Consider the following 23,462-nt stretch of genomic DNA (forward strand, 5'->3'; position numbering starts at 1 on the left):
CCGCTATTGTGCCATATGTGATTACCAAGGCTTCCTATGTGGCTTGGGGGGGGGGACCACTGATATACAACATATTTTTTTTAATATATATTTTCAAATGAAAATATTTTAAAAAAATGTGGTGGAGACCTTTCCATTCCAGTGCAAAGATGAGACGTTTTGTTTAAACATTCAACTTTACCTCTTTGAAGTACAATGGTGTAAAAACTGATAAGAATGTGTGAAAAACTGCTTTTTGTAGACCTTTTCAAAATACAGTACATCCTCCACCACCATGTATAAGTCTGGTCCACCCACATCTGCAATTGGGAGTCGAGTCTTTCTTAAATGACATCCATTTTGATATGACATTTGAGAGAATTACCAGTGCACACGTGAAGCAGGGAAGAGGTTAGCTCACTGCCTCGCCATTGGCTGAGGCTTTCTGTAGCCCACCTGTCCTTTAGCGACAGACACAAACTTTGACCTCACCGTACTCCCGTAACACCCACCCTGAGTTGCACACTTCACTTTTTCCAGTTCTGTCTCGCTGTCACTCAAGCGGGTGCAATTTCATTCTTTTCTATCACACTGTCTGCTCCCGTTGAAACAAATGAACTCCCTTGTCTTTTCAAAGACGGGTTAGGAAGACTTTTTGGACACTCCTCATCCGTGTAGCTGATAATGAGCTTGATTCTTTGCCTTTGTGTACAGCACAGGGTGGCTTTTGAAGGTGAATGGTGAAATTCCCCATAAGATGTTTTTAAAGATTTGTTGTTGCCATGTGTCTGTCTGGCACACACAAACTGGACGTGAGGATCTTTATGTATGCATAGCCAGCTGTTGTTTGTCGCAAAAACCATGCTGCACTGTCACTTTATTCACTGAGCAGCATATGGCTGAATGACTTTCCATAGGACATTGTATACTCATTCAAAGTTATTTAAGTTTTATGAGGTCTATTTTTTCTTCTCAGCTATTTTCTTCATGTTTCCTGTGTGTCTTATTACATTCAACAATCACAGAAGAAATTCTAAACATCACATTTCCAGTCTCTGGGCAATTTACCCAAGCCATCAACCATGCCAGGCTCTCAAGGGTTTTCAGCAGCATTCTGTTTTCCTCTCTTTAATGAACAAATCATTACTAGGTGAGCTGCCAATCATCAAAAGCCGTAAATGACTCCTTCAGCACAACCATGAGTCGCCTTCAGGTATTTTTTTCAAAACTGTTTTCTCCTCCTCAAAGCTGATACATTTCTTGCCACTGAAGACAAGTTAATTCTTTTTGATAACCTCCCAATATGAGCAGTTTGAGTTAACAGTATTAATTGTAAAACACTAAGGATTATTGATGATTAGCAAGTTCATAAAGTGAACCATGCAGCCCATTTCCAAAATATCACACATAAATGATATGCATTCAACAGATCTTTTAAAATGTAAGATTATTATTTATCTTTTAAATGAAAGAGCAATTCACCCACTTTACGCACGTAAAAGCATCGTCAAAAGTTCCAAATGTTTTGCACTGATTTGGATCACATTTAATTCGGACGATAAATTGATATATGAATGAGCAAAAGCGGTCGGTACAGAAAATGGATGGCTGGCTGTTGTGGTGCTCTCATTTATGCCGTGAGGTAAATGTATTCCCAATAACTGACGTGCTATCAAAACATGAAGGTACAAAAGGCTCAATTTATTTTCAGTTATCTTTTTTCTCTTTTTTATTTTTTGTAAAACTGTTGGCACACAAAAATTGAAAAAGTGCAAGCACAAAGATCCAACTGCACCTTTGTTCCCAGTTACATTTGTCATGGTCAGCAAACACCATTACTTAAACAAAAAAAATAGTCAGCACTGATTGTAGGTTATATTGACGGTGTAGAGAATCAAATTAATACCTTTGTCTGAAAAAATAACACAGTTTCTTCAAAATGTTCCTCTCCAGGGGGCATGTGAAGGTTAGAAGGAGAGGGCTGAATCAACATTTGGTGTTTTATTCTGACCCCTCTTTGATCCGCTCTCCTTCATGTACTGAAAGACAGTATATTTATGAATTATTTATCTTACATTTGAAAATATTAAACGTGAAATGTCCTTGTCTCGTGGCTAATCTCCAAGGGCATCATGGGAAGCCATAAAGATGAATAAAATCCTATTGAATCGCCTCTGACAGCATTTGAACCAGAGAAATTGCAAACGTCAACTCATGTTTTATCACACCGAGAAGGTGTCCAAAATAAAGCAAGTACACTCCTATATTACATTATTTAATGAATAAATAAACCCAAATTGTTTTGAGGTTAGGGTTGCCGGTTTGATTGCTAAATAACAATTTCATGTCGCCTTGTTTGCTTTTATGTTTTTGTTCAACGCAATACTTCATCATGTGAAATGGCTCAGTTTTGACCACAGACGCACATACACACTTTCAAATTAATGAGGAATTCCTCAGTGTTACAACAATTCAGAAACCATTGGAGCACAAGGGGCTTTTTCTGGGCAGGCTATTTTTGTCCATTTATAGAATTTTCCTCTTTCCACAAGGGAAGGTACCAAACAAAAAAGAATACGGAACCAGTAACCATAATTTTCATGTCCTCACATTGCGGAGTGAGCAGTTGGCCATACTTGTACCGTTGGATAAGTGTACAAACCATTAGATTTGTTTCTATTTGTATACAGAGTGCCTAGCAACCATAATTCAAAATGACACCAGCCATTGCAAAAACCTTTTACTGTAAGGGGAAAAAACAACTGTTAGTGATCATTTTAAGCAATCATCAAGAAAAAGCACATTCAGCACTCAGTAAAATATTTTAGTGTTACATATTACATTTTCTCTCTCTCTCTTTCTCTCTCTCTCTCAATAATAGTATGCATTAGGAGAGCTGCAGCCTAACTTGAGGCACCACTTGTGTTTGGGAGATATCATAGCTGTTCTTCCAAATTTTCTGTTTGCTTTAAATGTTTGTTTGTAAGATGAATTGCTGCACTGGCGGGCGAGATGACAGGCAACATGAAGACGATATTGAATTGATTCCTGAAATGTTGCAGAACGGACTCGTTGATGTGTACCACGAGACACGAATAATAAAAATTCTATTAAAAAGCTCTTGAATGGCTGACACTGGAATATTATTTGTGATGATTAATTTTCTTCAGTCATTATAAAGGGGAGTTGGCATCAGATTGCCGCTGACAAAATTGCTTTTCATTCCCCAGTGAATACCCTCAGTATGCTTTTGAGAGCAGAAAAGCATCTTTCTTTATGCAGCATTATGTCAAGACAAGCTCTGCGAAAGACAACTACAGACTCTGCTCATGCTTCATCCCCAATGCATTTTTTACAGCTCATTTACGCACACTGGACTTTTGTTAACATAAAAAACATGATATTGGTTTGATTGCATTTATGAGATTTTGAAATAACCACAATGTTACACTCAACGATATTTCTTTTCTATTGCTCACAAGCTGACATTTTATTGTCGCTGTTGAGATTTGTGAAGCAAAATATTCTGTAGAACAGCTGTGGAGTGTGTGTCGTCCTAAGTATTGAATTGATAATGAATCAAATGATTGCCGAATAGTTCCTTGCTGTGTGGAATTGCAGCAATTTGTGCCAAAACCTCATGAATTACTTCAGGCGAGTTAAATTGCAGTAATTAAGCATTTGACTCTAACATTGTATTCAAGTTTAATCTGTAGCAAGACTCTCTGAATAACAGGCTATATTACTTTACCTCAAGTATGTGGCTGTGTTTTGCAGGTGGAAAGTTTTCATATTTGAATTTTATTTTTGTGGATTTCCTCTGTGTTCTCCAGTTTACACCCACATACCTAAATATATGCTAATGCACCAATGTCAGTGGATTAGAGACTCCAAATTGCCCTTGGGTGTCAACGCACATCCTTTTTGTAACATGCATTTGTCAAATATGTTGCCAACATTTACTGGCAATAGCAAACAAGTTGACAAGTATGCACAAATAAGTCGAGATCGCAGTTAATTTGTCTTGTATGCATTTGCAGAGCTATTCCAGTCAGGGCAGAGGCAGCAATGGTGGCGGAGGAGGAGGAGCAGGCGACGAGGACTACGAGATCCCCCCAATCACGCCCCCCAATCACGCTGACCCTTCTCTGCTGCACCTCATGGAGCATGAGTCAGGGTACCCCTTTCACTCCTTGCCTCACAATGGCCTGCTCAACACCTACTCCTACCCCGAGCTGCCCGCCCTTATGATGTCCAACATGCTGGGTCAGGACACCCACATCCTCTCGGGGCCTATGCACTCAGTAAGTACACCCTTGTTCTCCAGCCCCACCTACCCCAGTTTGTCATCTAACGCTGCGGTGCGGTATGCCTCCCTCTGCTCAACTGTGATCATTTTTTCATAATGGTAAAGCGTTCATCCATTAGTGTGAAAATTAGCGCGGTTAGAGGCCACGGAAGCCGAGACAGTGAAGTCAAAGCAGAGGCTCGTGCCTTGAGTATGAAACATTTATAAAAACAGCGCACAGAGCTGCAGCCACGCACATTTCCGCAGCACACAGCTTCTCTAATATCTCCTCGGCTGTGCAACTCAAAGATTTCATGACCTCAGAGCGAGCCAAGAAAGAGAGCACAAAACTCAGCGTTTTACATTTTCATTAGTCAAAGCGAAAGAGAGGGGAAAAAGAGGTTTTTGAACAGAAAGAGAAGATGGAATGTCCCGTGTCAGCGACTTTTTCTTTTCTTAAAGGGACCTTCATCCTCCTCTGTGAAAGCAAAGGGACTTTTCTTGTGTCAAACATGCTTCACACCCAACATGTAAACACCCCTGCTGAACAGTCAGACGCTTTAATCATAGAATCGAACCCGATGAATTATAGATGCCCCATGTGGTTAATTATTCAACATCATATACTTTCATCTGACGTAAATATTACTTTTTTTCCACTCTACCCCCCATCATGAATATTGATGCTATAATGTGAGCATCCGTGGCATTTATCCTCCGTTAATCAGGTCTTATGTGGTTTTCTTTCTCAAACGGCATAAGTTGCTTGCTCTGTTTTCACTGTGGGTGGTGGCTAAAGGCCTCTGTTAGTCAGGATTAGGTCACATTTCACAGGCTGCTATGCTGAAGATTCTCAATCCATAAAAATATGCTTTTGACTGCAACATAGTCAATATGGTGGCTGCTGGCTTGAGAAACCGATAGTCATGTGGATGAGTAGATTAGCCATCTCCATAAATAGATGCTTACTTCAGGTCAATTAACCCAAATGTAACCCAAGTTGAAGAATTTGTAATACAATCTTTATTTTATCATTGGGGTTCTTTTTGTACAATGACATTGTGAAAGGACTCAGGGAGGGAGTGTCTTTTTCTGCAGCTTTTGTTTCACCTTTGCAATTATTTACCTTGAAATAGCCCTTCGGGGTAATGTTCCATTTTCTTATTTCGCACCCCCTTTTCTCATAAATGGACCGTCATCGCAGTAAATCATTGCACAAACACGGACTTACACGCACGCTGAAAGGGCCAAGATTTATGTAACACATTCATGTTTCCCACTTTTACATTTTAGTACTACTCTTGCAGAGCCCCACTAATAATAGCCACTAATAATATTTCTTGTTGCCTAGCAACCGCCACAAGTAATAGCTTACTCTGGAAAAATAGATGACCGATAAGAAAGAAAGAGGAGGGGATGGGAGCTGGGAGTGGTGGTGGGGAGGGGGGATTTCAATTCATTTATTATCTCCTGGGACAAGAGGAGCTTATTTCTCAGGCTGTGGAATAGGAAAGTGGGCTGTATATTGAGAAATATTTAAAGAAATTGAAGATGACGTTGTTTTCATTTCGTTTCCATTAGGGATGTTTCATGTGATGTTTCCCTCACAAAGTCAATTAGCCTCAATTTCATACTGATAAGCATATAATAAGTAAGATTGAATTTCTGTCTGCTGTATGCTTAAAGAAAATGAGGCTGGATTGAAATAGGCTCTCGGTCTTGATGTGACTGGTCACGTTTGAAGAAACAACACTCGGGGCTGCATTAACAACAAAAAGTCAAAGTCAAAGTCTGCTTTATTGTCAATTTCTTCACGTCAAGACACACAAAGAGATCGAGATTTTGTTTCCTACTATCCCACATATATATATATATATATATATATATATATATATATATATATATATATATATATATATATATATATATATATATATATATATATATATATATATATATATATATATATATATATATAATTGATATATATATATATATATATATATAGACTGAAAACATTTGCAGGCTTGTTCACCATCAGTAAAAAATAAAATAAAAAACTGTACTCTAAGTATACGCTTCTCTGCAATAAAAGCTGTCCTTCAGTGCACAAATAAACCTCCTACAAGTACAAGCTCAGCTGGAGCAGCAGATTCACTTCTTCTCAAGGGATGTTGTTGCTGGTTTTTGTACAACATGTAGCCTTAGGCTAAAGCTCTGTAAACTTCTCCCTGCTTTGGGATTCTCTTCCTCAGTGCACATCGATCCTACTGCAAGCAGAGTTAAATCATTTCAGGAATGAGAGCAGTGGATTGACCACCATCATGCTGCTTAGGCACAAAATGTTCACTTTAAATGGCTCCTCACAAGAGTCCAATTCATCGTGCCAGCCTCCTCCTTATCCTTATGATTGGGACTCCACAAGCAGCACACGTATTAACTACTAAATCGTATGATGTTGCAGATTGACACTCAAGTCATTTCAGCGTGATGCACATCGAACCTTAAATGGACTCCTTTATTCTGTCTATTTTCTGTGTTTTCAAGACCTCTTTAATTTTGGCATAAACAGGAAATGTTTGGACACCTATCGACGATAGCGCGGACATTATTCAAGCCTTTGTTCCATTTGGGTTGAAGAGAGGCAGGTTATAGCTAAAAGTATAAAAGTAATGGATCCAGATAGGGAAACATTTAAGACACAGTGTAAGGTGTAGAAGTAAAAGAATGTAGAAGTCCATTTAATCAGCTCATGTCAGTTGTTGCGGAATGCAGACAGAGACTTGTTGTGTTATTGGCAAAGCAGTGACAGCAACCCTGAAGTGGCTGCTTGTTCATTTCGCCACGATAAGAGGTTGCGTCTCTAACTCCGCCACGCTGTTGTTAGCTAGCTAACCCTGCATGGCACATATGCAAGCACTAACATATATGATTGGCTGCATAGTGTGAGTAAAACATACGGTATCATTGGCTGGACACCAGTCACTCACTGCGTAACATTAAAAAATGGTCCAGAAAAAGATTGGCCTGATTACAGCTCAGATTAGGGCTAATATTAGACATTAATATAATTTTGGTGAATTTTAGTTTATGCGCTGCACAGATTTTCTTGTGCGAGCGATGAGGGAACATTGGTCATAATGGTATGGTTGGTCAGTGTATTTACAGTACTTTGCCAAACTCTAATCCACCCTTTGTTTTTGAAAGTTATACTAATGTCGATGCCAGACACAGAGTGCTATTTCGAGCTTTGGTTACATTGTCATAGCTCCTCCTCTCCACCCACGCTGACCTACTGAATCAAGGCAGAAGGAGATCAGTCTTGGATGAGCGCAAACTGCGAAATGTAACATGCTGGCGTGTGAATGCTCAGCACTGCCGGAGAATCCCTGTCTCATCCTTCGCTGTCAGGATGTCTGCCAGCCCGGGAAGAGGTGGCACTCAGAGGTCTCGTGTTCAACAAGCCCCTTGATCACTTAGGTCTGCTTGAGGCTGCTGTTGGTGTGTGTGGAAGAGATGCCAGTAAGCTCTAACCTCTTTGATAAGATAAAGCAGCAAGAACACTTGGCAGCAGAGGTCGTGGAGGGGCCCAAAATAGCGCCTTGAGGAGCATAACGGCATTTAAATATTGAACCGGTCCCTCTCTCATTACTGCTATAATGAGGCTAGTTAAGGGAGGCCAAAGCTGCGACTGCCCCACCCCCTCCCCAAAAAACACACTCATATTGACGGTGAATTCATACAATAGATATGTGCTGTTAACCAGTCATCAGGAGTTCTTATTATTAATATGATGTGTGGTGTTAGTTCGAGAATATCCTGTCCAGGTGAAGAAAGGACCTACAATATGTTAATAAATTAAAGGTGGCAGTACAAGTGAGATGTTCCTGGTTCAAACCTTGGATGTGCTTGTATTCTTCAGTTTTCCACCCACATTCACAAAAAATGCATGTATGAATATTGTAAATCAGAGGTCTCAAACATGTGACCCGGGGGCCATTTGAGGCACACGGGATTATATTTTGCGACCCCCTTTTTACTGTGCTGTGCGTGTGTTTGTTTGTTTGTTTGTTTGTTTGTTTGTTTGTTTGTTTGTTTCATCTTGTATAGCGCAGGCTCATGAAAGCTTTTGATAAAATGTCATTCTAATATGACACCAAATGAAAGAAAAAGATATCCTGTCACCCAGTCCCAGTTGTGTCTTTTTCAGTCTGTCGTAAAGAGAACAGTTGGTGACAAAAACAGCCAATTTTCAGAAAAACAGCAGACAAAACCTTTATTTGTTGAGCACAGGAGCACCCCAACATATCTTGAATGAGCAGAGCAAGTTGCAGTGCTCAAGTAATCAGATTTCATTCCTCAACTAGATTTGCTGAGGAGTATGCAAAGTACCAGGGAGATAAGTGAGAGGACCGGTTCACCAATCGTCTTCACCTTCTGTTGAACCGTTAATGTTCTGATCTGTAATTAATGAACAATGAGAAGATTTAATAAGTTGTACTTTATCAAATACTTCAACCCGTTTTTATCCAGGATAATTGATGCGACCCAGGCACACAGAGACTCTGTCTCGCTGCGCCCACATTAGCTGACCCATTCTAAATATGTGTGACTGTGAGTGAGAATGTTTGTCTAATTGACTGGTGAACTGACCCTCAAAGTCAGCATGGATAAGCTCCTTGTCCTCAATGAGCACAAGTGGTGTAGAAAGCTCATGCGTGATGGGTCCATTAATACAAATTGTTTTGCACTCTGTAAAATATGACATTGCAATCGCTGACAGTACAGTATTGATACTACCATCAGATATTGATGCTGTGGAGCTCCAGTGCCCAGTTGCGCACCTACCGACTTTAATTTTGCTGTGGCTTCTGAAAATATAGTTCATGATGTTTTCTTGTGGACTACGTTAGGAAATGTAAGTCTAAAACATGTATGTAAGCCTAAATAAACAAACAAACCAAAAACTCTAAAAGGGTGTATATATCGTAATTCCAACCAGTTTTTCAATATTGTATGTATTCTACAATTACCTTTCCTCTGTTACATTGATATTGTGATGTATCCCAGATGTCAACTATTGCATAATTGCTCTTTGATATATTATCATTGGCAAAGTGTGGTATGGTTATATGGTTTTGTGTTGCGAATTACTCCCCAATTTGTACAGAAATACAGCATGCATTTTCCAATGCACTGTAATGTAATTAAACCATAGCACTGTACGTGCGTGTGTGCGTACATGCGTGCGTGTGTGTGTGTGTTGTCAGACATTGTCAGAGTCACTGATCGCTACAAGGTTATGTGAGCTTGATTCCATTCGACTTCATTTACTGTAATCTGACAGGAAATTTATTTTGCATCACTTGGCATTTAGGACAGAGGCGACAATGAAGGCAATACCAATTTTAAAATAGTGACATAAAATCAATGCAGACTTCTATGTTTATTTGCAGCTTAGAGAGTGTTATATCGGAGCCCAATGGAGCAGTTAAAAAGGTCAGAATTGGTGGATCAATCCCGGGCAGAAATCACTGTTGTGAATCCTCTTAGAAGAGTGACACATCTACTGTATAGTTGATCATGCTCAAAAATGCAATGTATAATGCCTAAACATCAGTCCATGTGATGTGTGCAGAAGGGCACACTAAGTTGGTTTGGGTACCTCTCGTATAACAATGGTGAAAGAACACCTTTCAAATAAACCATCAAACAAGTATGACTTTTTTTTTTTTTTAGTGGCAGCAAATTGCACTTTGCACATGACATCAAATGTTCGTTGCTTGCTTGGCTTACTTGCGTTTATTGAAACAGCTGTCTTTATTTCCAAAGGTTTGAGACATATCTCATATGACCTGCATGCTCTGCTGCCTTTCACTGGGGCAGATATGACATCTTGGTGACATTCCCAGATAAATCACTTTTTGGAGCAGCAGAAATGTTTTCTGTTGTGTCTTTTTATTTCATTAAAAAAAGAAGAGACAGATGCCCTTCAGTGTGTTGCACTCCAGCACAGGGGCAAACAATGTGTCTTGCAGTTGTCAAGAGAAATGACAGCAAGATAATTGGCAGGGTGTTCCCTTTTCATTTAACTGAAACAAATAAGCTCGCAAAGAGAATGCTGCTTTAAAAAATGAACCTTTGTTTTGCATCGCTTTATTATGCTGCCTTTGGAGTAATGAAGTGGAATATTAACGGACTGAGCATTAAAAACAAATGCACATTTATTGGCGTGCATGAATATTCATGGAACTAACGCAAACAACCTTAGGCAACTGTTACGACTGATGAATATTTAAAACAGCTTGGTCACAGTAATTTGAACACTGCATTATAGCCGACTCTGGGAGCATCACGTACAAGGGTAAATAATTTGAGGGAAAAAAAATGTTTGAGTGGTTATCAAAATGCATCTGGAGATCAACACCCCCATGTTTGCATTGCACTTTTGTTACGGTCCACACAAGGAGGCTTTGATGACATGCAAGAAACAATACTGCATGTATAGTGATTAGGACTTGTTGGTTAATCAGTCAGTCAGTAAATTAAAATCAGAGAACATTGCCATTTGTAATAGTATTGTCGAGCTTCTCCGCAATTTTGTATAGCAATGGGCTATATTTAGAAGAAAGAGCCGCATAAATGGAAAGAATGCATGTCAGTGCAAATTTTAATTGAATCCACTGTGTATTTAACTGACAAGGAAACTGGAAAATGGTAACAATGCATAATAGATGCCCACCATTCTTTAAAGGTTATAGGAACGAAGCCCATCTGTGAATAGCGAATTCTCAGTAATAGTCAACGTTTGCTTTGGGATCTTTCTTCCTGCATTTGTCCATTTTCAGCAGTTAATTTGAACATTTGTATTCACTTTTAATTTCACATTTTTTACGCAGCATTTGACAAAGAAAATCATTATTGACAGCCAATTTCTTAAGTAAAATTCACAATAAACTGAAGTATTTGCAACATACTCTTCTTTTGAACTGAGTTCAAGTCGTAGGATAAAAAATGCTAATAATCAAACAAATGGGGCAATTATGTAAGCATTTGAAAAGAGGTTAGTGTACCTCACTACTTTTGTAAGAGTTCGTCACGCCGTTTGCGCTGGAAGTTGGAGAATCCCTCACCGCCTCGGCTGCTTCCTTGAAGGGATCCGTGCAATGACTCGTCCTTCTCGTCAGCAACGCTACGCTAATTAGGCGCGCCGCAAAGTCAGCCTGTGGGGATAATGTCCCATTATTAGAGTCATTTGTTTCAATTAACCGCTCTGTGATTCTACAATAGCAAGGCGCAGCCCAGCACAGAGGAGCCATTACTCTTGGCCAAGGAACCTCAGAGGTTTAAGGCGAGAGAAAGCGACGGGTTCTTGCATCCTGCTTGCGGTGCTGCTGCCAGGTTCCACCAACGTAATCAAGGTTTAATTCTTTCTGGGTGGAAAGAGAATGAAATTGCACATTGTTTTTAAGGGCTGTCCCTGTACACATTGCCTAGAACCAGTAGCCACTGACGACTTGCTGACTGGTCTTTAAATGCAGGGCACATTGTGATTGACTGAATTATTGTTCTGCTACTCCAGTCTGTAGTTTTCAAGAGTTTTAGATCATAACCAGGTCTCAGCCTTGTTCGGCAGGTTGTATTTTTTTTAAATCCTCACCATACATTGACTGAACTATTTGATAACTAAAACACACAAAAATTGCTCTTGTACCCGCATAGCAACCAATAAAGGCCTCTAATAAGGTTTGGCAGCCAACAGACATAAACAATTGCGCTCTGCATTTAAAAAGAGACCAAAAACAACCAAGCATCTGCCTCTAAATGGTAGAATAATGACAGGGAAAACGGCAACATACTAAATGTTTTTACATCTCCACAATACCAAAAGACACAACAGAGGATTTTGGAGCTTGTAAAACTAGAGCTCCATTTTATAGATCACAGCTTGTCAGTCAGAACATAATGGTAGGTCCCGTGAGTTAATTTCAGCTTTACCGGCCCCCTGATCTTATTCTACTCCCACCAGGAAGCCACTGTCTGAACGCTTTGGAGGCCAATTGAAGGTATACATTATAGTCAAGGAGAAAGGAGAAATGCACACGAGAACAGGAGAACATTTAAAGTTACGATATGTAATAATAATCTGGCCTCATTTTCGGACGGGCTTAAAACTCAATTTGATGTTTAAGGCACCATTATTTGCATTTGCTAATTGTTTTTTATATATTTGTGAATCTGGTTACGTATTTGTGGCTCTTGTCATGTATTTGGGCCTCTGGTTATGCATTTGCAAATGGTTTTGTTACAATAATGGCCTCATTGATGTTGTACGGGCTAGGCTTTAAAACTATTGGTGGACCCAGCCATCTTTCATTTTGTGTTAGTGCTGCGGTTAGTTCACAGTGTTTGGTGCTGTGAGCAGAAAAAAAAAGGGTTTCGACTTGAATGAGAAGCTACTGATATGATTTAGCAGTAAGAATGTAAGTGAGTGGCTGCATTCGGAATGTGCAAAGTTGTGAGCGCTTTGACAGTCCAGCCAAGAAGAAAAAAAGTGTGCTCGGATCAGTTTCTTAGAATCCCTTTATGATATGAAAAGTTTTGCATTTACCATTACGCTCACTATTGCTCACAGCTGGATGCTGGAAGAGCCTCTCTAATCGCCAGCTCCAAAAAACGGGAGCATAAAGAGAGATGACGTCTGTACGTCACTGCTCAATGCGGTCGAGGAATCGTATCAAAATGTGTTTGCGCAGCTTTGATGCTACTTTCACAAAGCAGGGGAAATCAATTTCTTTACTAATCATTTACATATTGTTTTATCAGCTCTTGAAGCATGGCATGATTTCAAAGTCTACCTCATACAATACGCAAAGCGTTTTTCAGTCCTTTCAGCACTAGATAATGGAAACTTCGATCGCGACCAAGAGGTTGCTGCCCTGTGATGCCTCTGTTGCCAGGCTCCCTCATTGGCTTTCTTCCCCCCGCTGTGCAGATGTTTACAAAGAGACATCACCAGCTCGCATTAAAGGGTTCAACTCGTCCCCTCGGGCTGTTGCTATGGAAATAACCCTGCTATGGTCGCTCATTCATGTTTGATTAATTGAGGGTTTTTTTTTTTCCCCCCCCTGTGATAGCTTTTTGCTTCTACAAAGACCTTATCACAGGGACATTTTAGCTTGAAAACAAATAACAGAATGAGGTTATTGCATTTGATCTCTTCGATAATCTCTTCAGAGCACAAACGTGAGCGCTTAGACAATGTTTGTTTTTATATTCGTGCTAAAAAGTCTTACCTGAGGAAAAAAAGATCCTAATTTCTACCTGGATGGAACATCATCTTTTTGCCTTTTCCCCTTCTAAATCGCACACTGCAGTGCTGAGCTACAGCAACCCACTGGGGCCAATTAGAATGCCAGCAGAGCCAGGAAGTGCACAGCAGATGCTGTTTGCCGCTATTTATTAAAATCCAATCTGCATGGACCTCTCCAACAGCTCGTTAAACTACCGTTAATCTAATTAGCTCTCACTTGCCACTGTTTTGAAGACATTACCAAATACGAGGGTCTCGACTTTGCAATTTAGGCTGATTAAGTCAGTCCGATGCTGAGAAGGAGGTCCTCAGAGCTGTCAGTGCTTCTCTGCCCTCTGTTAAATCATGCACACCGATTTCTGCTTTGGTTCTGGTTTGAAGTTGAAATTCAAATATCTGCAAAGGTAATATCCGCCGCGGGCTCACTGGCGCAACCTGCCAGTCTGAGGGAATATTGTATCGTAAAGCTTGTCCTCTAATGTTTTTATTTATTTATTTATTTTTGAAACCACCACCATGAATGTGCACTTCCGGTTGATGATTGTTTGAGCCGGGCTGTATTTTTATGTGATGAGTACTGCTCTCGGAATGATTGCCTGCTTCTTTTAGCTCAGAGATCTGTGAGGTGGCTTTGACATGCAGTCCTGCTCATTGCTTACAGATGGCTGCTCTGACATGGCCCTGTAATAGCTTCCAGATGAAAAACGCATGGTATATTTTCAAGATATGTCCCAAACCACCAAAAGTCACCTATGTGGAGTGATTTATAGATTTTGTACAATCTGAAAATCGTGTGGGCAGACATTTAAGTAGAAGATCACATGTTGTGGGGTTTTAAAAACTAGTACTTTGTATTCCGATTATGGCCCAAAGGTTTAAGCATCAAACAGCTTTGTTTACACACTCTTTTTGTCAGCCACGTTACATAAGACCAATCTTGATAATGCTGTATATTGCTTGCAGATGTTCATCAAAACAAAATGAATATCTACAAAACCGCTACATGCATGCAATCAAAGCTAACGACAACCCACGTAGTTTCTTACCCATTTGATAAAATGTGTTCATTTGGTTTTCTTCCAACCTGAATCTGAAAACTTTAGTTTTGTTTAATCTTCATCATATTTACACATGCATGCTGCCAACATATTATTTGTTTCTCAATATGCATCCGATATTTTTGTTGCACTGTGCAGCTTTTTAGGAAACCCACTTTTTCCCTTCTGGGTACATTTTGTGGTGGAAATGGTCAACAAATTACATATGGCATTTTGAAATTGCATTATTCTCAGTGCTGCTGCTGCCACTGCTGCCTTAACCATGGCCATTTATCTATTTATAAACCCACTAAGGCTATGAGTGCATACAACAGCTGCACCGACGGAGCACTCCAGCGCTCCATGCTTGGAGTGTTGAGGAAATGCTTGCAAGTGTACCACACGTTCATTTACATGATGTCCCTTGATCCATATCTTAAAAATGGGAGCCTGAACTTAATCATACTCACAATAAATATCACAACATGGGAATTGTAGTTTGTTAGCAGCTTATGCTATCCTCTATGCCATCCGAGATGTAGGTGTCATTTGCTATTACAATCCTGCTTATGATATACCGACAATTAGCTCCTTCTATTTCCAAACAACAGTTTTGCTTCTGCAGCCACCACGTCTTGTTTTGTTGGTGAGACACAGTCTTGCCTTTTGGGACGCTTACTAGCTAGCTGTGCCACAGCTTAGTACCATGGCCCTCATAAACATTTCAAGCAGTGTTTTCGCTCTTAACACCTTGCCTGCGATCCCACTTCTCCAAGTGAGACTGGCAGCTGTTGACATCTGGAAATCAAATGACACGAGGGAATCTTTGCAAACAAAGACAATTAAATGTGATCTTTTGCTGTCATTGTGTCTGTCCCCCGTGTTGTCACTGCTGAGCGTGAGAATGCAATCCCGATAGATAGCGCAATGATTACACAAGCAGTAAATTAAACACAATGACATGAATCATCATTTCTTGTCATCGCTGACAGTTGTTATGAGTCTGTAGTCTTTGCAGCTAAGCACTGCGAGCCGTTGACATGCCATAAACACTTTCTTTTTTCCTTCCGCTGTGGGAATTTTTGTGGCCACTGTGTTGTGCTCAGATTTCAGAGCGTCAAATAAAAAGTGGCAGTAACTGCGCCTTGCACTGTGCTGTACAGCAAACATGGAATTCACTCAGGCGGCGATAATTTTGTTTGGAATGTGTGCTCTTTATTTCAAGAATGTGTCATGTTTGTTTTCATGAAAGTAATGTAGGCAGTTCAGTGACAGAGGTCTAAGTATGATCTCATTTTGAACGTTTTAAGGCATGGTGTATAGTTCTTAACTGATTTATTTCCTTGTGGCCATTGTCGTTTTCATCAATATTATGTTTTCATCATTATTGTGCACAATTTAAACTCTGTGGCTTTTGAGTGACTGTGACGTGCTTTGCTACAAATGGCCATCATATAAAGAGAGGTTTGTTTTTGTCAAGACAATACAAATCACGGCTACCTCCACTCAGCTACTCTGTGTATCCAATGATGATGATGATGATGCATATTGAACATTAAGACTGTGACTGAGCAAACACACTCATAACTAGGCTCCCACACTGTTACCTGCTTTGATTGCCTCATTTTCACGTCTTTTAAACTGTCAGCCTGCATGTCTTAGTTTGTCCTTCCATGAGCCTCTCCTTTTTCTACATATTTCATCTCCTTCTCCTTCTCGCTGCTGTTTTCGTAGTGACGCAGTTATCAGGCTGTCAATTCTAATCTTGTCTTGCCGATGCAGTGCTCTCCATTCAGAATTACAGCGACCCCCACCCTCCTCCGGAGCTTCTACCCCCTCCCCCTTTCCGTCTCTCGCTTCCCCTCAGACAACAGAAACGCTGATGGGATGAGCAAGCCGAGGCTGACACCATGGTTCACTCTTTTGATGGTAAACTAGAAAGCGGAGTGCAATATATATTTAGACTGACTGGTCCTTACGGAGCACGGTGGTGGTCTCTCACACAGCACCAACCTACAATAAGTGAAAATATACTTTTATTTATGAGCGTCACTCAACACACAATTTGTCCTCTAGTTTACTGCAAGAAAATGTCTGACAATGTCTGTCAGGCTGATATAGATCTCACAGATAAGGAATTTAAATGATAGCCTGCTCTGATGTTGAATGACATTTACTTAGATTGAAAGCATGTGAACGGTCTTGCGAGGTGTAGTAAGGTTCAAATGGAAATGGCAACGAGGTCTAAAATGGGCGTGCGCACGCTCCTTCTTCCCCATCAACACTCATGTGATCATCATCACAGTTACAGTTGTAATATTAATTAAACAATCTGGCATTCTCCCTCTTCACCGAATTGAGGAGTTACATTCCCGGGACTAATCTATGACTTTCCACTCAACAGGACATCACTACAACAGTGACTCCTACTGGTCTTCATAGGGAAAGTTGTATTTTATAAAGGTTTGGATAGTATTACTTCACAAATATATTCAGTTTATTCTAGTTTTAAATGGTTAATTATCTATGAATGACTAGATAGCCGCAACAATGGAATAAGAACATCTCTAGAATGCAGTTCAAATGCACTCGGAGACTACAAGATTATGTACACACGGTCTAATTATCATAAATTTATCATTTTTGACAGAGTGAAATAATGCAGCATGACGCAAAATGCTGTCAGGCCACATAAATGTGTAAACAGGAATGCGTGTCTGCCAACAGCCGCGTACATATTTGCAACCCCTTTATATGTTCAACATTCATGAAAAACATTAATAAGTCCTTATGACTGTTTTACAGTCATAACAATCTTTACCCGTCTGCTGTGTTTTTATTTCTTTAGATTTAAGCCTCACTCCTTTAAGCTATCAAGAAGGGCTCATTGCCGGTTACAAGGCTACCGTGGAGTTACAAATTGCTTTAGCCTGTAAATAAGGAGGAATACGCTTGTGATTCAAGCAAACAAAAATTCAATCAGCAAGGCAGATTTTCTTTTTTTTTTTTTCCAGAAGTGAGTCCAGTGGGTTTCTTTAGAAGCATTGTTTTGTGAGTGCTTTATTTGTTCTTTCATTTTCAATGTAATTCCATCACCATTTGTACAATAAAAGAGACGAACCAAGAGAGGAAATGAAAGCATGTGTCCATTGTTCCATCGTGTAGTTAATTGCATGTTGTTGCATGCTGTTGTCATCATGCTCTCCAGAGTACAAATTTTCCTAGAAGTATTGGAGCTGTATTCATCCCCGCCCCACCCCACCACCACCATTTTGCTCGTTCCATTTTGCCTACCTTCATTTTAGTCTCTTTTCACTTCAAAGGCTTGGATGGAACAGATGTCATATCTAATGCCTGTCTTCTGCCTCATTGCCTGGAAGTGAGGGCTGATTATGTTTTAATGAAACGAGGCATGCTTGCACACAAGAAACGAATTTTACCTGTAGGCTGTGAAATAGACAAGCACTAAATGGGAACATCTATTTATTTCATTTCAATATTTTCTTTTCGTTTTCTTTTCCCACCAATTGCCCTCCTGCACCTTGAATTTGGGTTAGTTAATTTCATGCTGTATAGAGACGTGTGCAGCTTTTTGTTTGGCTGTGAGTTTTCTGCTGAAACAATGAGACTTTCAAAAGCATTCATTTCCTGCCTTTACTTTGACAGTGAAAGGACAAACACGGCTGCTGCGGCTGTGTAAATCTGCTGCAAGTGTACATTTGATTTAGGGAGGTAGCTGTAGAATTCAAAAGCACCGATAACAGTTACAAAACAAATATCATACACGGCGAACAAAACACTGCTGTCCGAGGTCAGATGTAATTATAACAAAACAAAAGGTACATTTTAGGAGAAGAAAATAAAGCCGACGTCAACACAGAGTCTGGAATGATGCCATGCAAACACTTATGGGACCGTAAATGCAATTAAAAATAATGTTTTGCAAATATAGTATCATTTCAATTTATTTCCTCAAGTTGCTGCTTGACACCTACCAGTTCTCTGCGTTGTTCTTCCTGCGAGATCTCAAATGAGATTCAGATGACAGAGAAAACACACAGAAAACTGGCTTGATTATCATAATGGGCAGTGTGCCATTACATTTGCTGTTACGTTAATGAATGAAAAGATTCTTTTTAGGTTAACTGATCTCACACTGATACAAATGGCAGCATCAACCTATCACTACTTCCTAACCATCCTGCCTCGCAATGTCTTCGTGCTTGCTTGCCGCCCACACCCTTGCGCCCCCCCCCCCCCCTCTCTCGCTCTCTCGCGCTCTCTCTCTCTCCCTCCCTCCCTCCCTCCCCCTCCTCCTGTGTTTGATGTGTTCTCTCTGCATCCAAGAAGGCAATTTTCATACAGAATCACAACCAGGATCAGGTGACCTGGATTTGACTCCCCATCTAAACCCCCTCACGGAAAATGAAAGTGCATTCATGTGTGTTGGATGTTGCACATCATGCGGATGTGAGCAGTTTACGCCTCCTGAAAGCGGAGCGAAATTGTACTGTGTTATTGTAGACAAACTGTCTGATCATGTGATTAGAGTTTTATAATGTAGAGATTTCACTTTTTTTTCCCACCCACTGTCTTTTCTCCCAAACTGTAGGTACGAGAAAGGATATATTACTAGTCCTATGTTTCGTAGATGATTATAAGTTATTTCTGTTTCGGGTCCGTTTTTCTCTTCAACACGCCAGAGGCTAAGCAGTCTCACTGATGTCCCGTTAGTTCGTAAATCAATGTGTTCTCTCTTAGAAAAAACTCTGGCCGCACTTCACAGAACGCATCTGTTTTTTTACCCTCGCTCTGCTGTTTGTTGAGAGTTGCAGATCACATTTTGAACACAACAATCATCCTTACATCTTTGCCTAGTCAATGCAATGCATTTCTACGCACATTTTGGACTCCAACTCATCTCATCTTCATACCTCTGGTGTAAACAGTTATTTTTATCAAATGATTTACGAGCTGTTTTCCTACCCCTTGTACCGTTGCAGATAAGCAACGACAAGCGGTCCTCGGCAGAAATGATGAAGCCCAAACCCAAACCGCAAAAGAAGAAGAAGAAGAAGGATCCCAACGAGCCCCAGAAACCAGTGTCAGCCTACGCGCTCTTCTTTCGAGATACCCAGGCAGCCATTAAGGGTCAGAACCCCAACGCTACCTTTGGAGACGTCTCTAAGATTGTGGCCTCCATGTGGGACAGCCTAGGAGAAGAACAGAAGCAGGTACAAATGACAGTATAGTAAAAGTCCAGCTTTTATTTCATGGTATTTGTACATGTATATGTAGATGGGTTAAACAACTCAGGACAGAGCACCTTTGGTTCGAAGCCACCCACTTTTCAAGTGAGCAAAGGTATTGGAAACAGACATTCTTGAATTAATTTCAAGTGAATAACATTTTAATATTTGGAGGCATAACTCTTATTTTCAATTACTCCATCACACATGTGAAACACTCACTTAATCAGAATGTTGCATTCTTCATTTGAAATACATTTTCCAGTCCTTTTACTTGCGTTCTTGTTTGCTTTTACCCTTCAGTCTACTGTTCAGACTTAGGTTAAGGTGTGGTGATTAGCTTGGCTGGTCAAAGACCTTCCACTGAGTTGTTTAAGACATCTAGATGTAAATACTATGAAATAGAAGCTGTAATTCTGAGTGTTTGTCTCCTATCCATCTCTTGCTCTGAAACCCAAATGTCTTCAGCACACAACAACCAAAAAAGAGATTTTACCTTTCTGTTCTCATTTTTATTTTTATCTCATTTTACATTAAAATGCTAAACATAAACCAGAAATCAATAGCAGAACCTCCGAAGTGTCACAATTTGAATTTTCAACAAAAGCTTTCTGGAAAAATATGTCCAAAGTCATGATCAGTTCTCTGAGAGATCAAGGACTAAAATTGGAATGATAATCTTGCTGCAACATGGGAAATGGTCTGTTTAGTCACTACAATGTGGGGAACATAAAAATAAACCCCATTCATTTACTCTAGCAATAATTATAAAAGGCCACTATATGACTGTCACTCTGGAAACATATTTGTATTCCCTCTCCCTCTGTAAATGTGGGTAAAAAAAAGGAAACCAATCTTCTGGGAATGCATTTAGAAATTGGCTATTTTCTGTCAATATGAGTGTCACTGTGCCTGTATGAGCTTCATGTAAAAAGCCATACACTCTACGACATGCGCACTAAAAACTGGCGGTTAAGATGAGCTGAAAACACAATATGCTCTTGGAAACAGCTGAGATCATGAGTTCATGATTAGATCATTGTAGAGTCTAATACTAACCAATAAGAAAAGGAAGCTTTTTTTCTAGTAACATAGGAGATTATATATTTTTTTCACAATGACATCCCAAATTCTCCAGTGGATAGTATGTGAAGCATTGAGCAGGCATCTTCCACTGTGTAATTACCAGAACATTGCTGTGGGATAACACTCACCTTAATGAGCAAGTTTTTCCTCTTTCTAAAGATAATCCAGCCGTTTATCCCCCGACTCTCGTTAAAATGATTTTCTCTCTAAATTTAATTCTACATACTGAAAGAGGCAGGAGAAGGCCGACAGCAGCAATAAAACAGTCCAAGTTAATGAAGTTGAACATTTTACAGGCCGATTTGCGTATTTTGGGGAATGTGTTATACACTTGATGAGTTGAATTACTTTGCAATGTTTATATACAGTGTAAGACCCACCATACTCCGAGTGACACGGCCAAATGTGACTAAATTGGAGAATTGAAGAAAAAAAAAATTGTCTACAAATGTAAGCTTTTTTGTGTGTTATTGTAGCTCGTGTTGCATTTGGAAGAAGAAAAAAAACCTCCACAAATGGGGTGTTTTTTTGTTTGTTTTTTTGCTACCGTAGCTTGCGTTCCATTCTCTTTATGCTTTTGATCCTTCCAGGAATATAAAATCAATCCACCTAGTCCTTTGAGCAGCTGAAGGGCATTTTGACAATCCCCATTCTCATGACAAGCAGCCAGCCTGGTTTGCCGCAGTAAATAGGAGGTCATCATGTTTTCATGAGGCCATTCAAATCCAAAGCAAAATTGTTGCCTTCTTTAGTTTCATGTCATGATCAAGCTTTGCTTTCAAAAAATGTGTTATTCTAATAATGTGTACTGAGTAGCACTGCTGTACTTTTATTCAAGTGTTTTTATTCATCGTTTTCTTACTTTGAACATGTGCAGTTAAAACGCATCAAATAGATATGTTTTAAAGAGATAGAAATCTGCCCTCACTTTGTTTATCCAAAGTATTGAGTTTTACGTGGTACTCATTGAATCGTACCCTTTAATCTCTCTTCTACTCTCAATATTTTCACAAAAACATACTCTACTGTAATACTACCACAGACTTTACAATGCTTAAATTTTCATAGGTACATACATTGGCAACTGTTTATGTGTAAATTTTTAATAGAATTAGCATGGATCAAATATGTCAGAAATGACTCTTCTCTCTCTGCCTGTACATGTTTTTGCGTGTGTATGTACAGTATATAGAGTATAAGTAATTGTATGTAATTCAACATTATACGTAATTCCAAGTATTGAGAATGCTCACTTATTTCATTAATTTCAACTGATTTAGAATATGATGTGAAAGGCAGTTTAGGTAATACTAATTGATGACTAAATGCTAATTGAATACTAAGTGCCTTTCGACCTCTCAAAAAGCATTGTGGGCAGAAGAGCCAACAGCAGAAACAATAGCAATAATATTTTCCCTGTCGATTATGTATATACCTTCTGTTGTTTTACCGAGCTCTATATCAGGATGTTCAGTCTGCTACAGTACATCCTACCCAGATACTATAAAACCTTCTTTACAGGCTGTACTGCTGCAGTCAGTGTATAATGTCAGTGTACTGATAGGACTGTTATTTGGGAGCTGAAAGAAGCCAAAGAAGGAAGTTCCAGTTCATTTCTCGGGGTGAATTGGAATGGAAATGATGTGTTTCTACAATAGATGGAGACACATTGAGATGAGGCAGTATTAGTTCTGCAGTGAGGAAATAAAAATGTTCTGTGCCATTGACTCTGATGGAAAGAGAAACATTAAGGGCACGTGTGTGTGCCTGTGCGCGCGTGTGTGTGTGTGTGTGTGTGTGTGTGTGTGTGTGTGTGTGTGTGTGTGTGTGTGTGTGTGTGTGTGTGTGTGTGTGTGTGCGTGTGTGTGTCACGCGCGCATGTCAAGCCCAAGTCTCACCTGAAGCTGCATGTTTTGATTTTCACCTTTCTTCTCAGGGTTACAAGAGAAAAACTGAGGCGGCAAAGAAGGAGTACCTGAAAGCCTTGGCGGCGTACAGAGCCAGTCTGGTTTCCAAGGTAACGCTTATGACACACAGGCACCGGCTTAGACTGTTGATGGATTGGATGGAAAAGCCCCGCTAATGGGCTGGGAGGGGCCTCTGCGGTGGAGAGGGTGAGGGGTGGGCATTAGATGCAAAAAGAACCAGCCATATTCAGAACAATACCTGATTTCCTTGGGGGTGAGGGGGGGTATTGTAGATGCAATCGTGAAGTACTGGGGGAGGGGTCAACAAATCATAGTGCAAGCACATGACCATAACAGCTACAGTATGATGGATTAAGAATCTAAAGCACATTACTCTCACTACTATGTGCCTACAAAAGAATGTCAATAGTCACAATGCCAGGAATGATATCTTTGGTGTTTTATTTTTAGCTTCTTGTTAATTCAGATGAGTAGCATTTGTGTGCCCCGGGAATGATTTACAGAAACGTGGCAGCGGTGGAATAAAGAAGAGCAAGGAGGAAGCCTGAGGATTGCATTGTTTAGTGCCGTCTTGTATTAACA

General features: G+C 40.0%; 1 protein-coding gene across 3 annotated transcripts in view; it reads left to right on the forward strand.

Annotated features, from left to right (window-relative positions):
• Positions 1 to 23,462, forward strand: part of LOC147062037 (TOX high mobility group box family member 2-like) — a 119,575-nt gene that overhangs the window by 77,279 nt on the left and 18,834 nt on the right. For all 3 annotated transcript variants that reach the window (XM_085927717.1, XM_085927699.1, XM_085927709.1), the window contains 3 exons: positions 4,020 to 4,283; positions 19,621 to 19,851; positions 22,889 to 22,969. In XM_085927717.1, the coding sequence (XP_085783843.1) occupies positions 4,020 to 4,283; positions 19,621 to 19,851; positions 22,889 to 22,969 (576 nt within the window). The remainder of the gene's footprint in view (positions 1 to 4,019; positions 4,284 to 19,620; positions 19,852 to 22,888; positions 22,970 to 23,462) is intronic.

Source organism: Syngnathus leptorhynchus, chromosome 1 (genome assembly GCF_054491065.1).
Source record: "Syngnathus leptorhynchus isolate UIUO chromosome 1, UIUO_Slep, whole genome shotgun sequence".
In the NCBI taxonomy this organism is placed as follows: Eukaryota; Metazoa; Chordata; class Actinopteri; order Syngnathiformes; family Syngnathidae; genus Syngnathus; species Syngnathus leptorhynchus.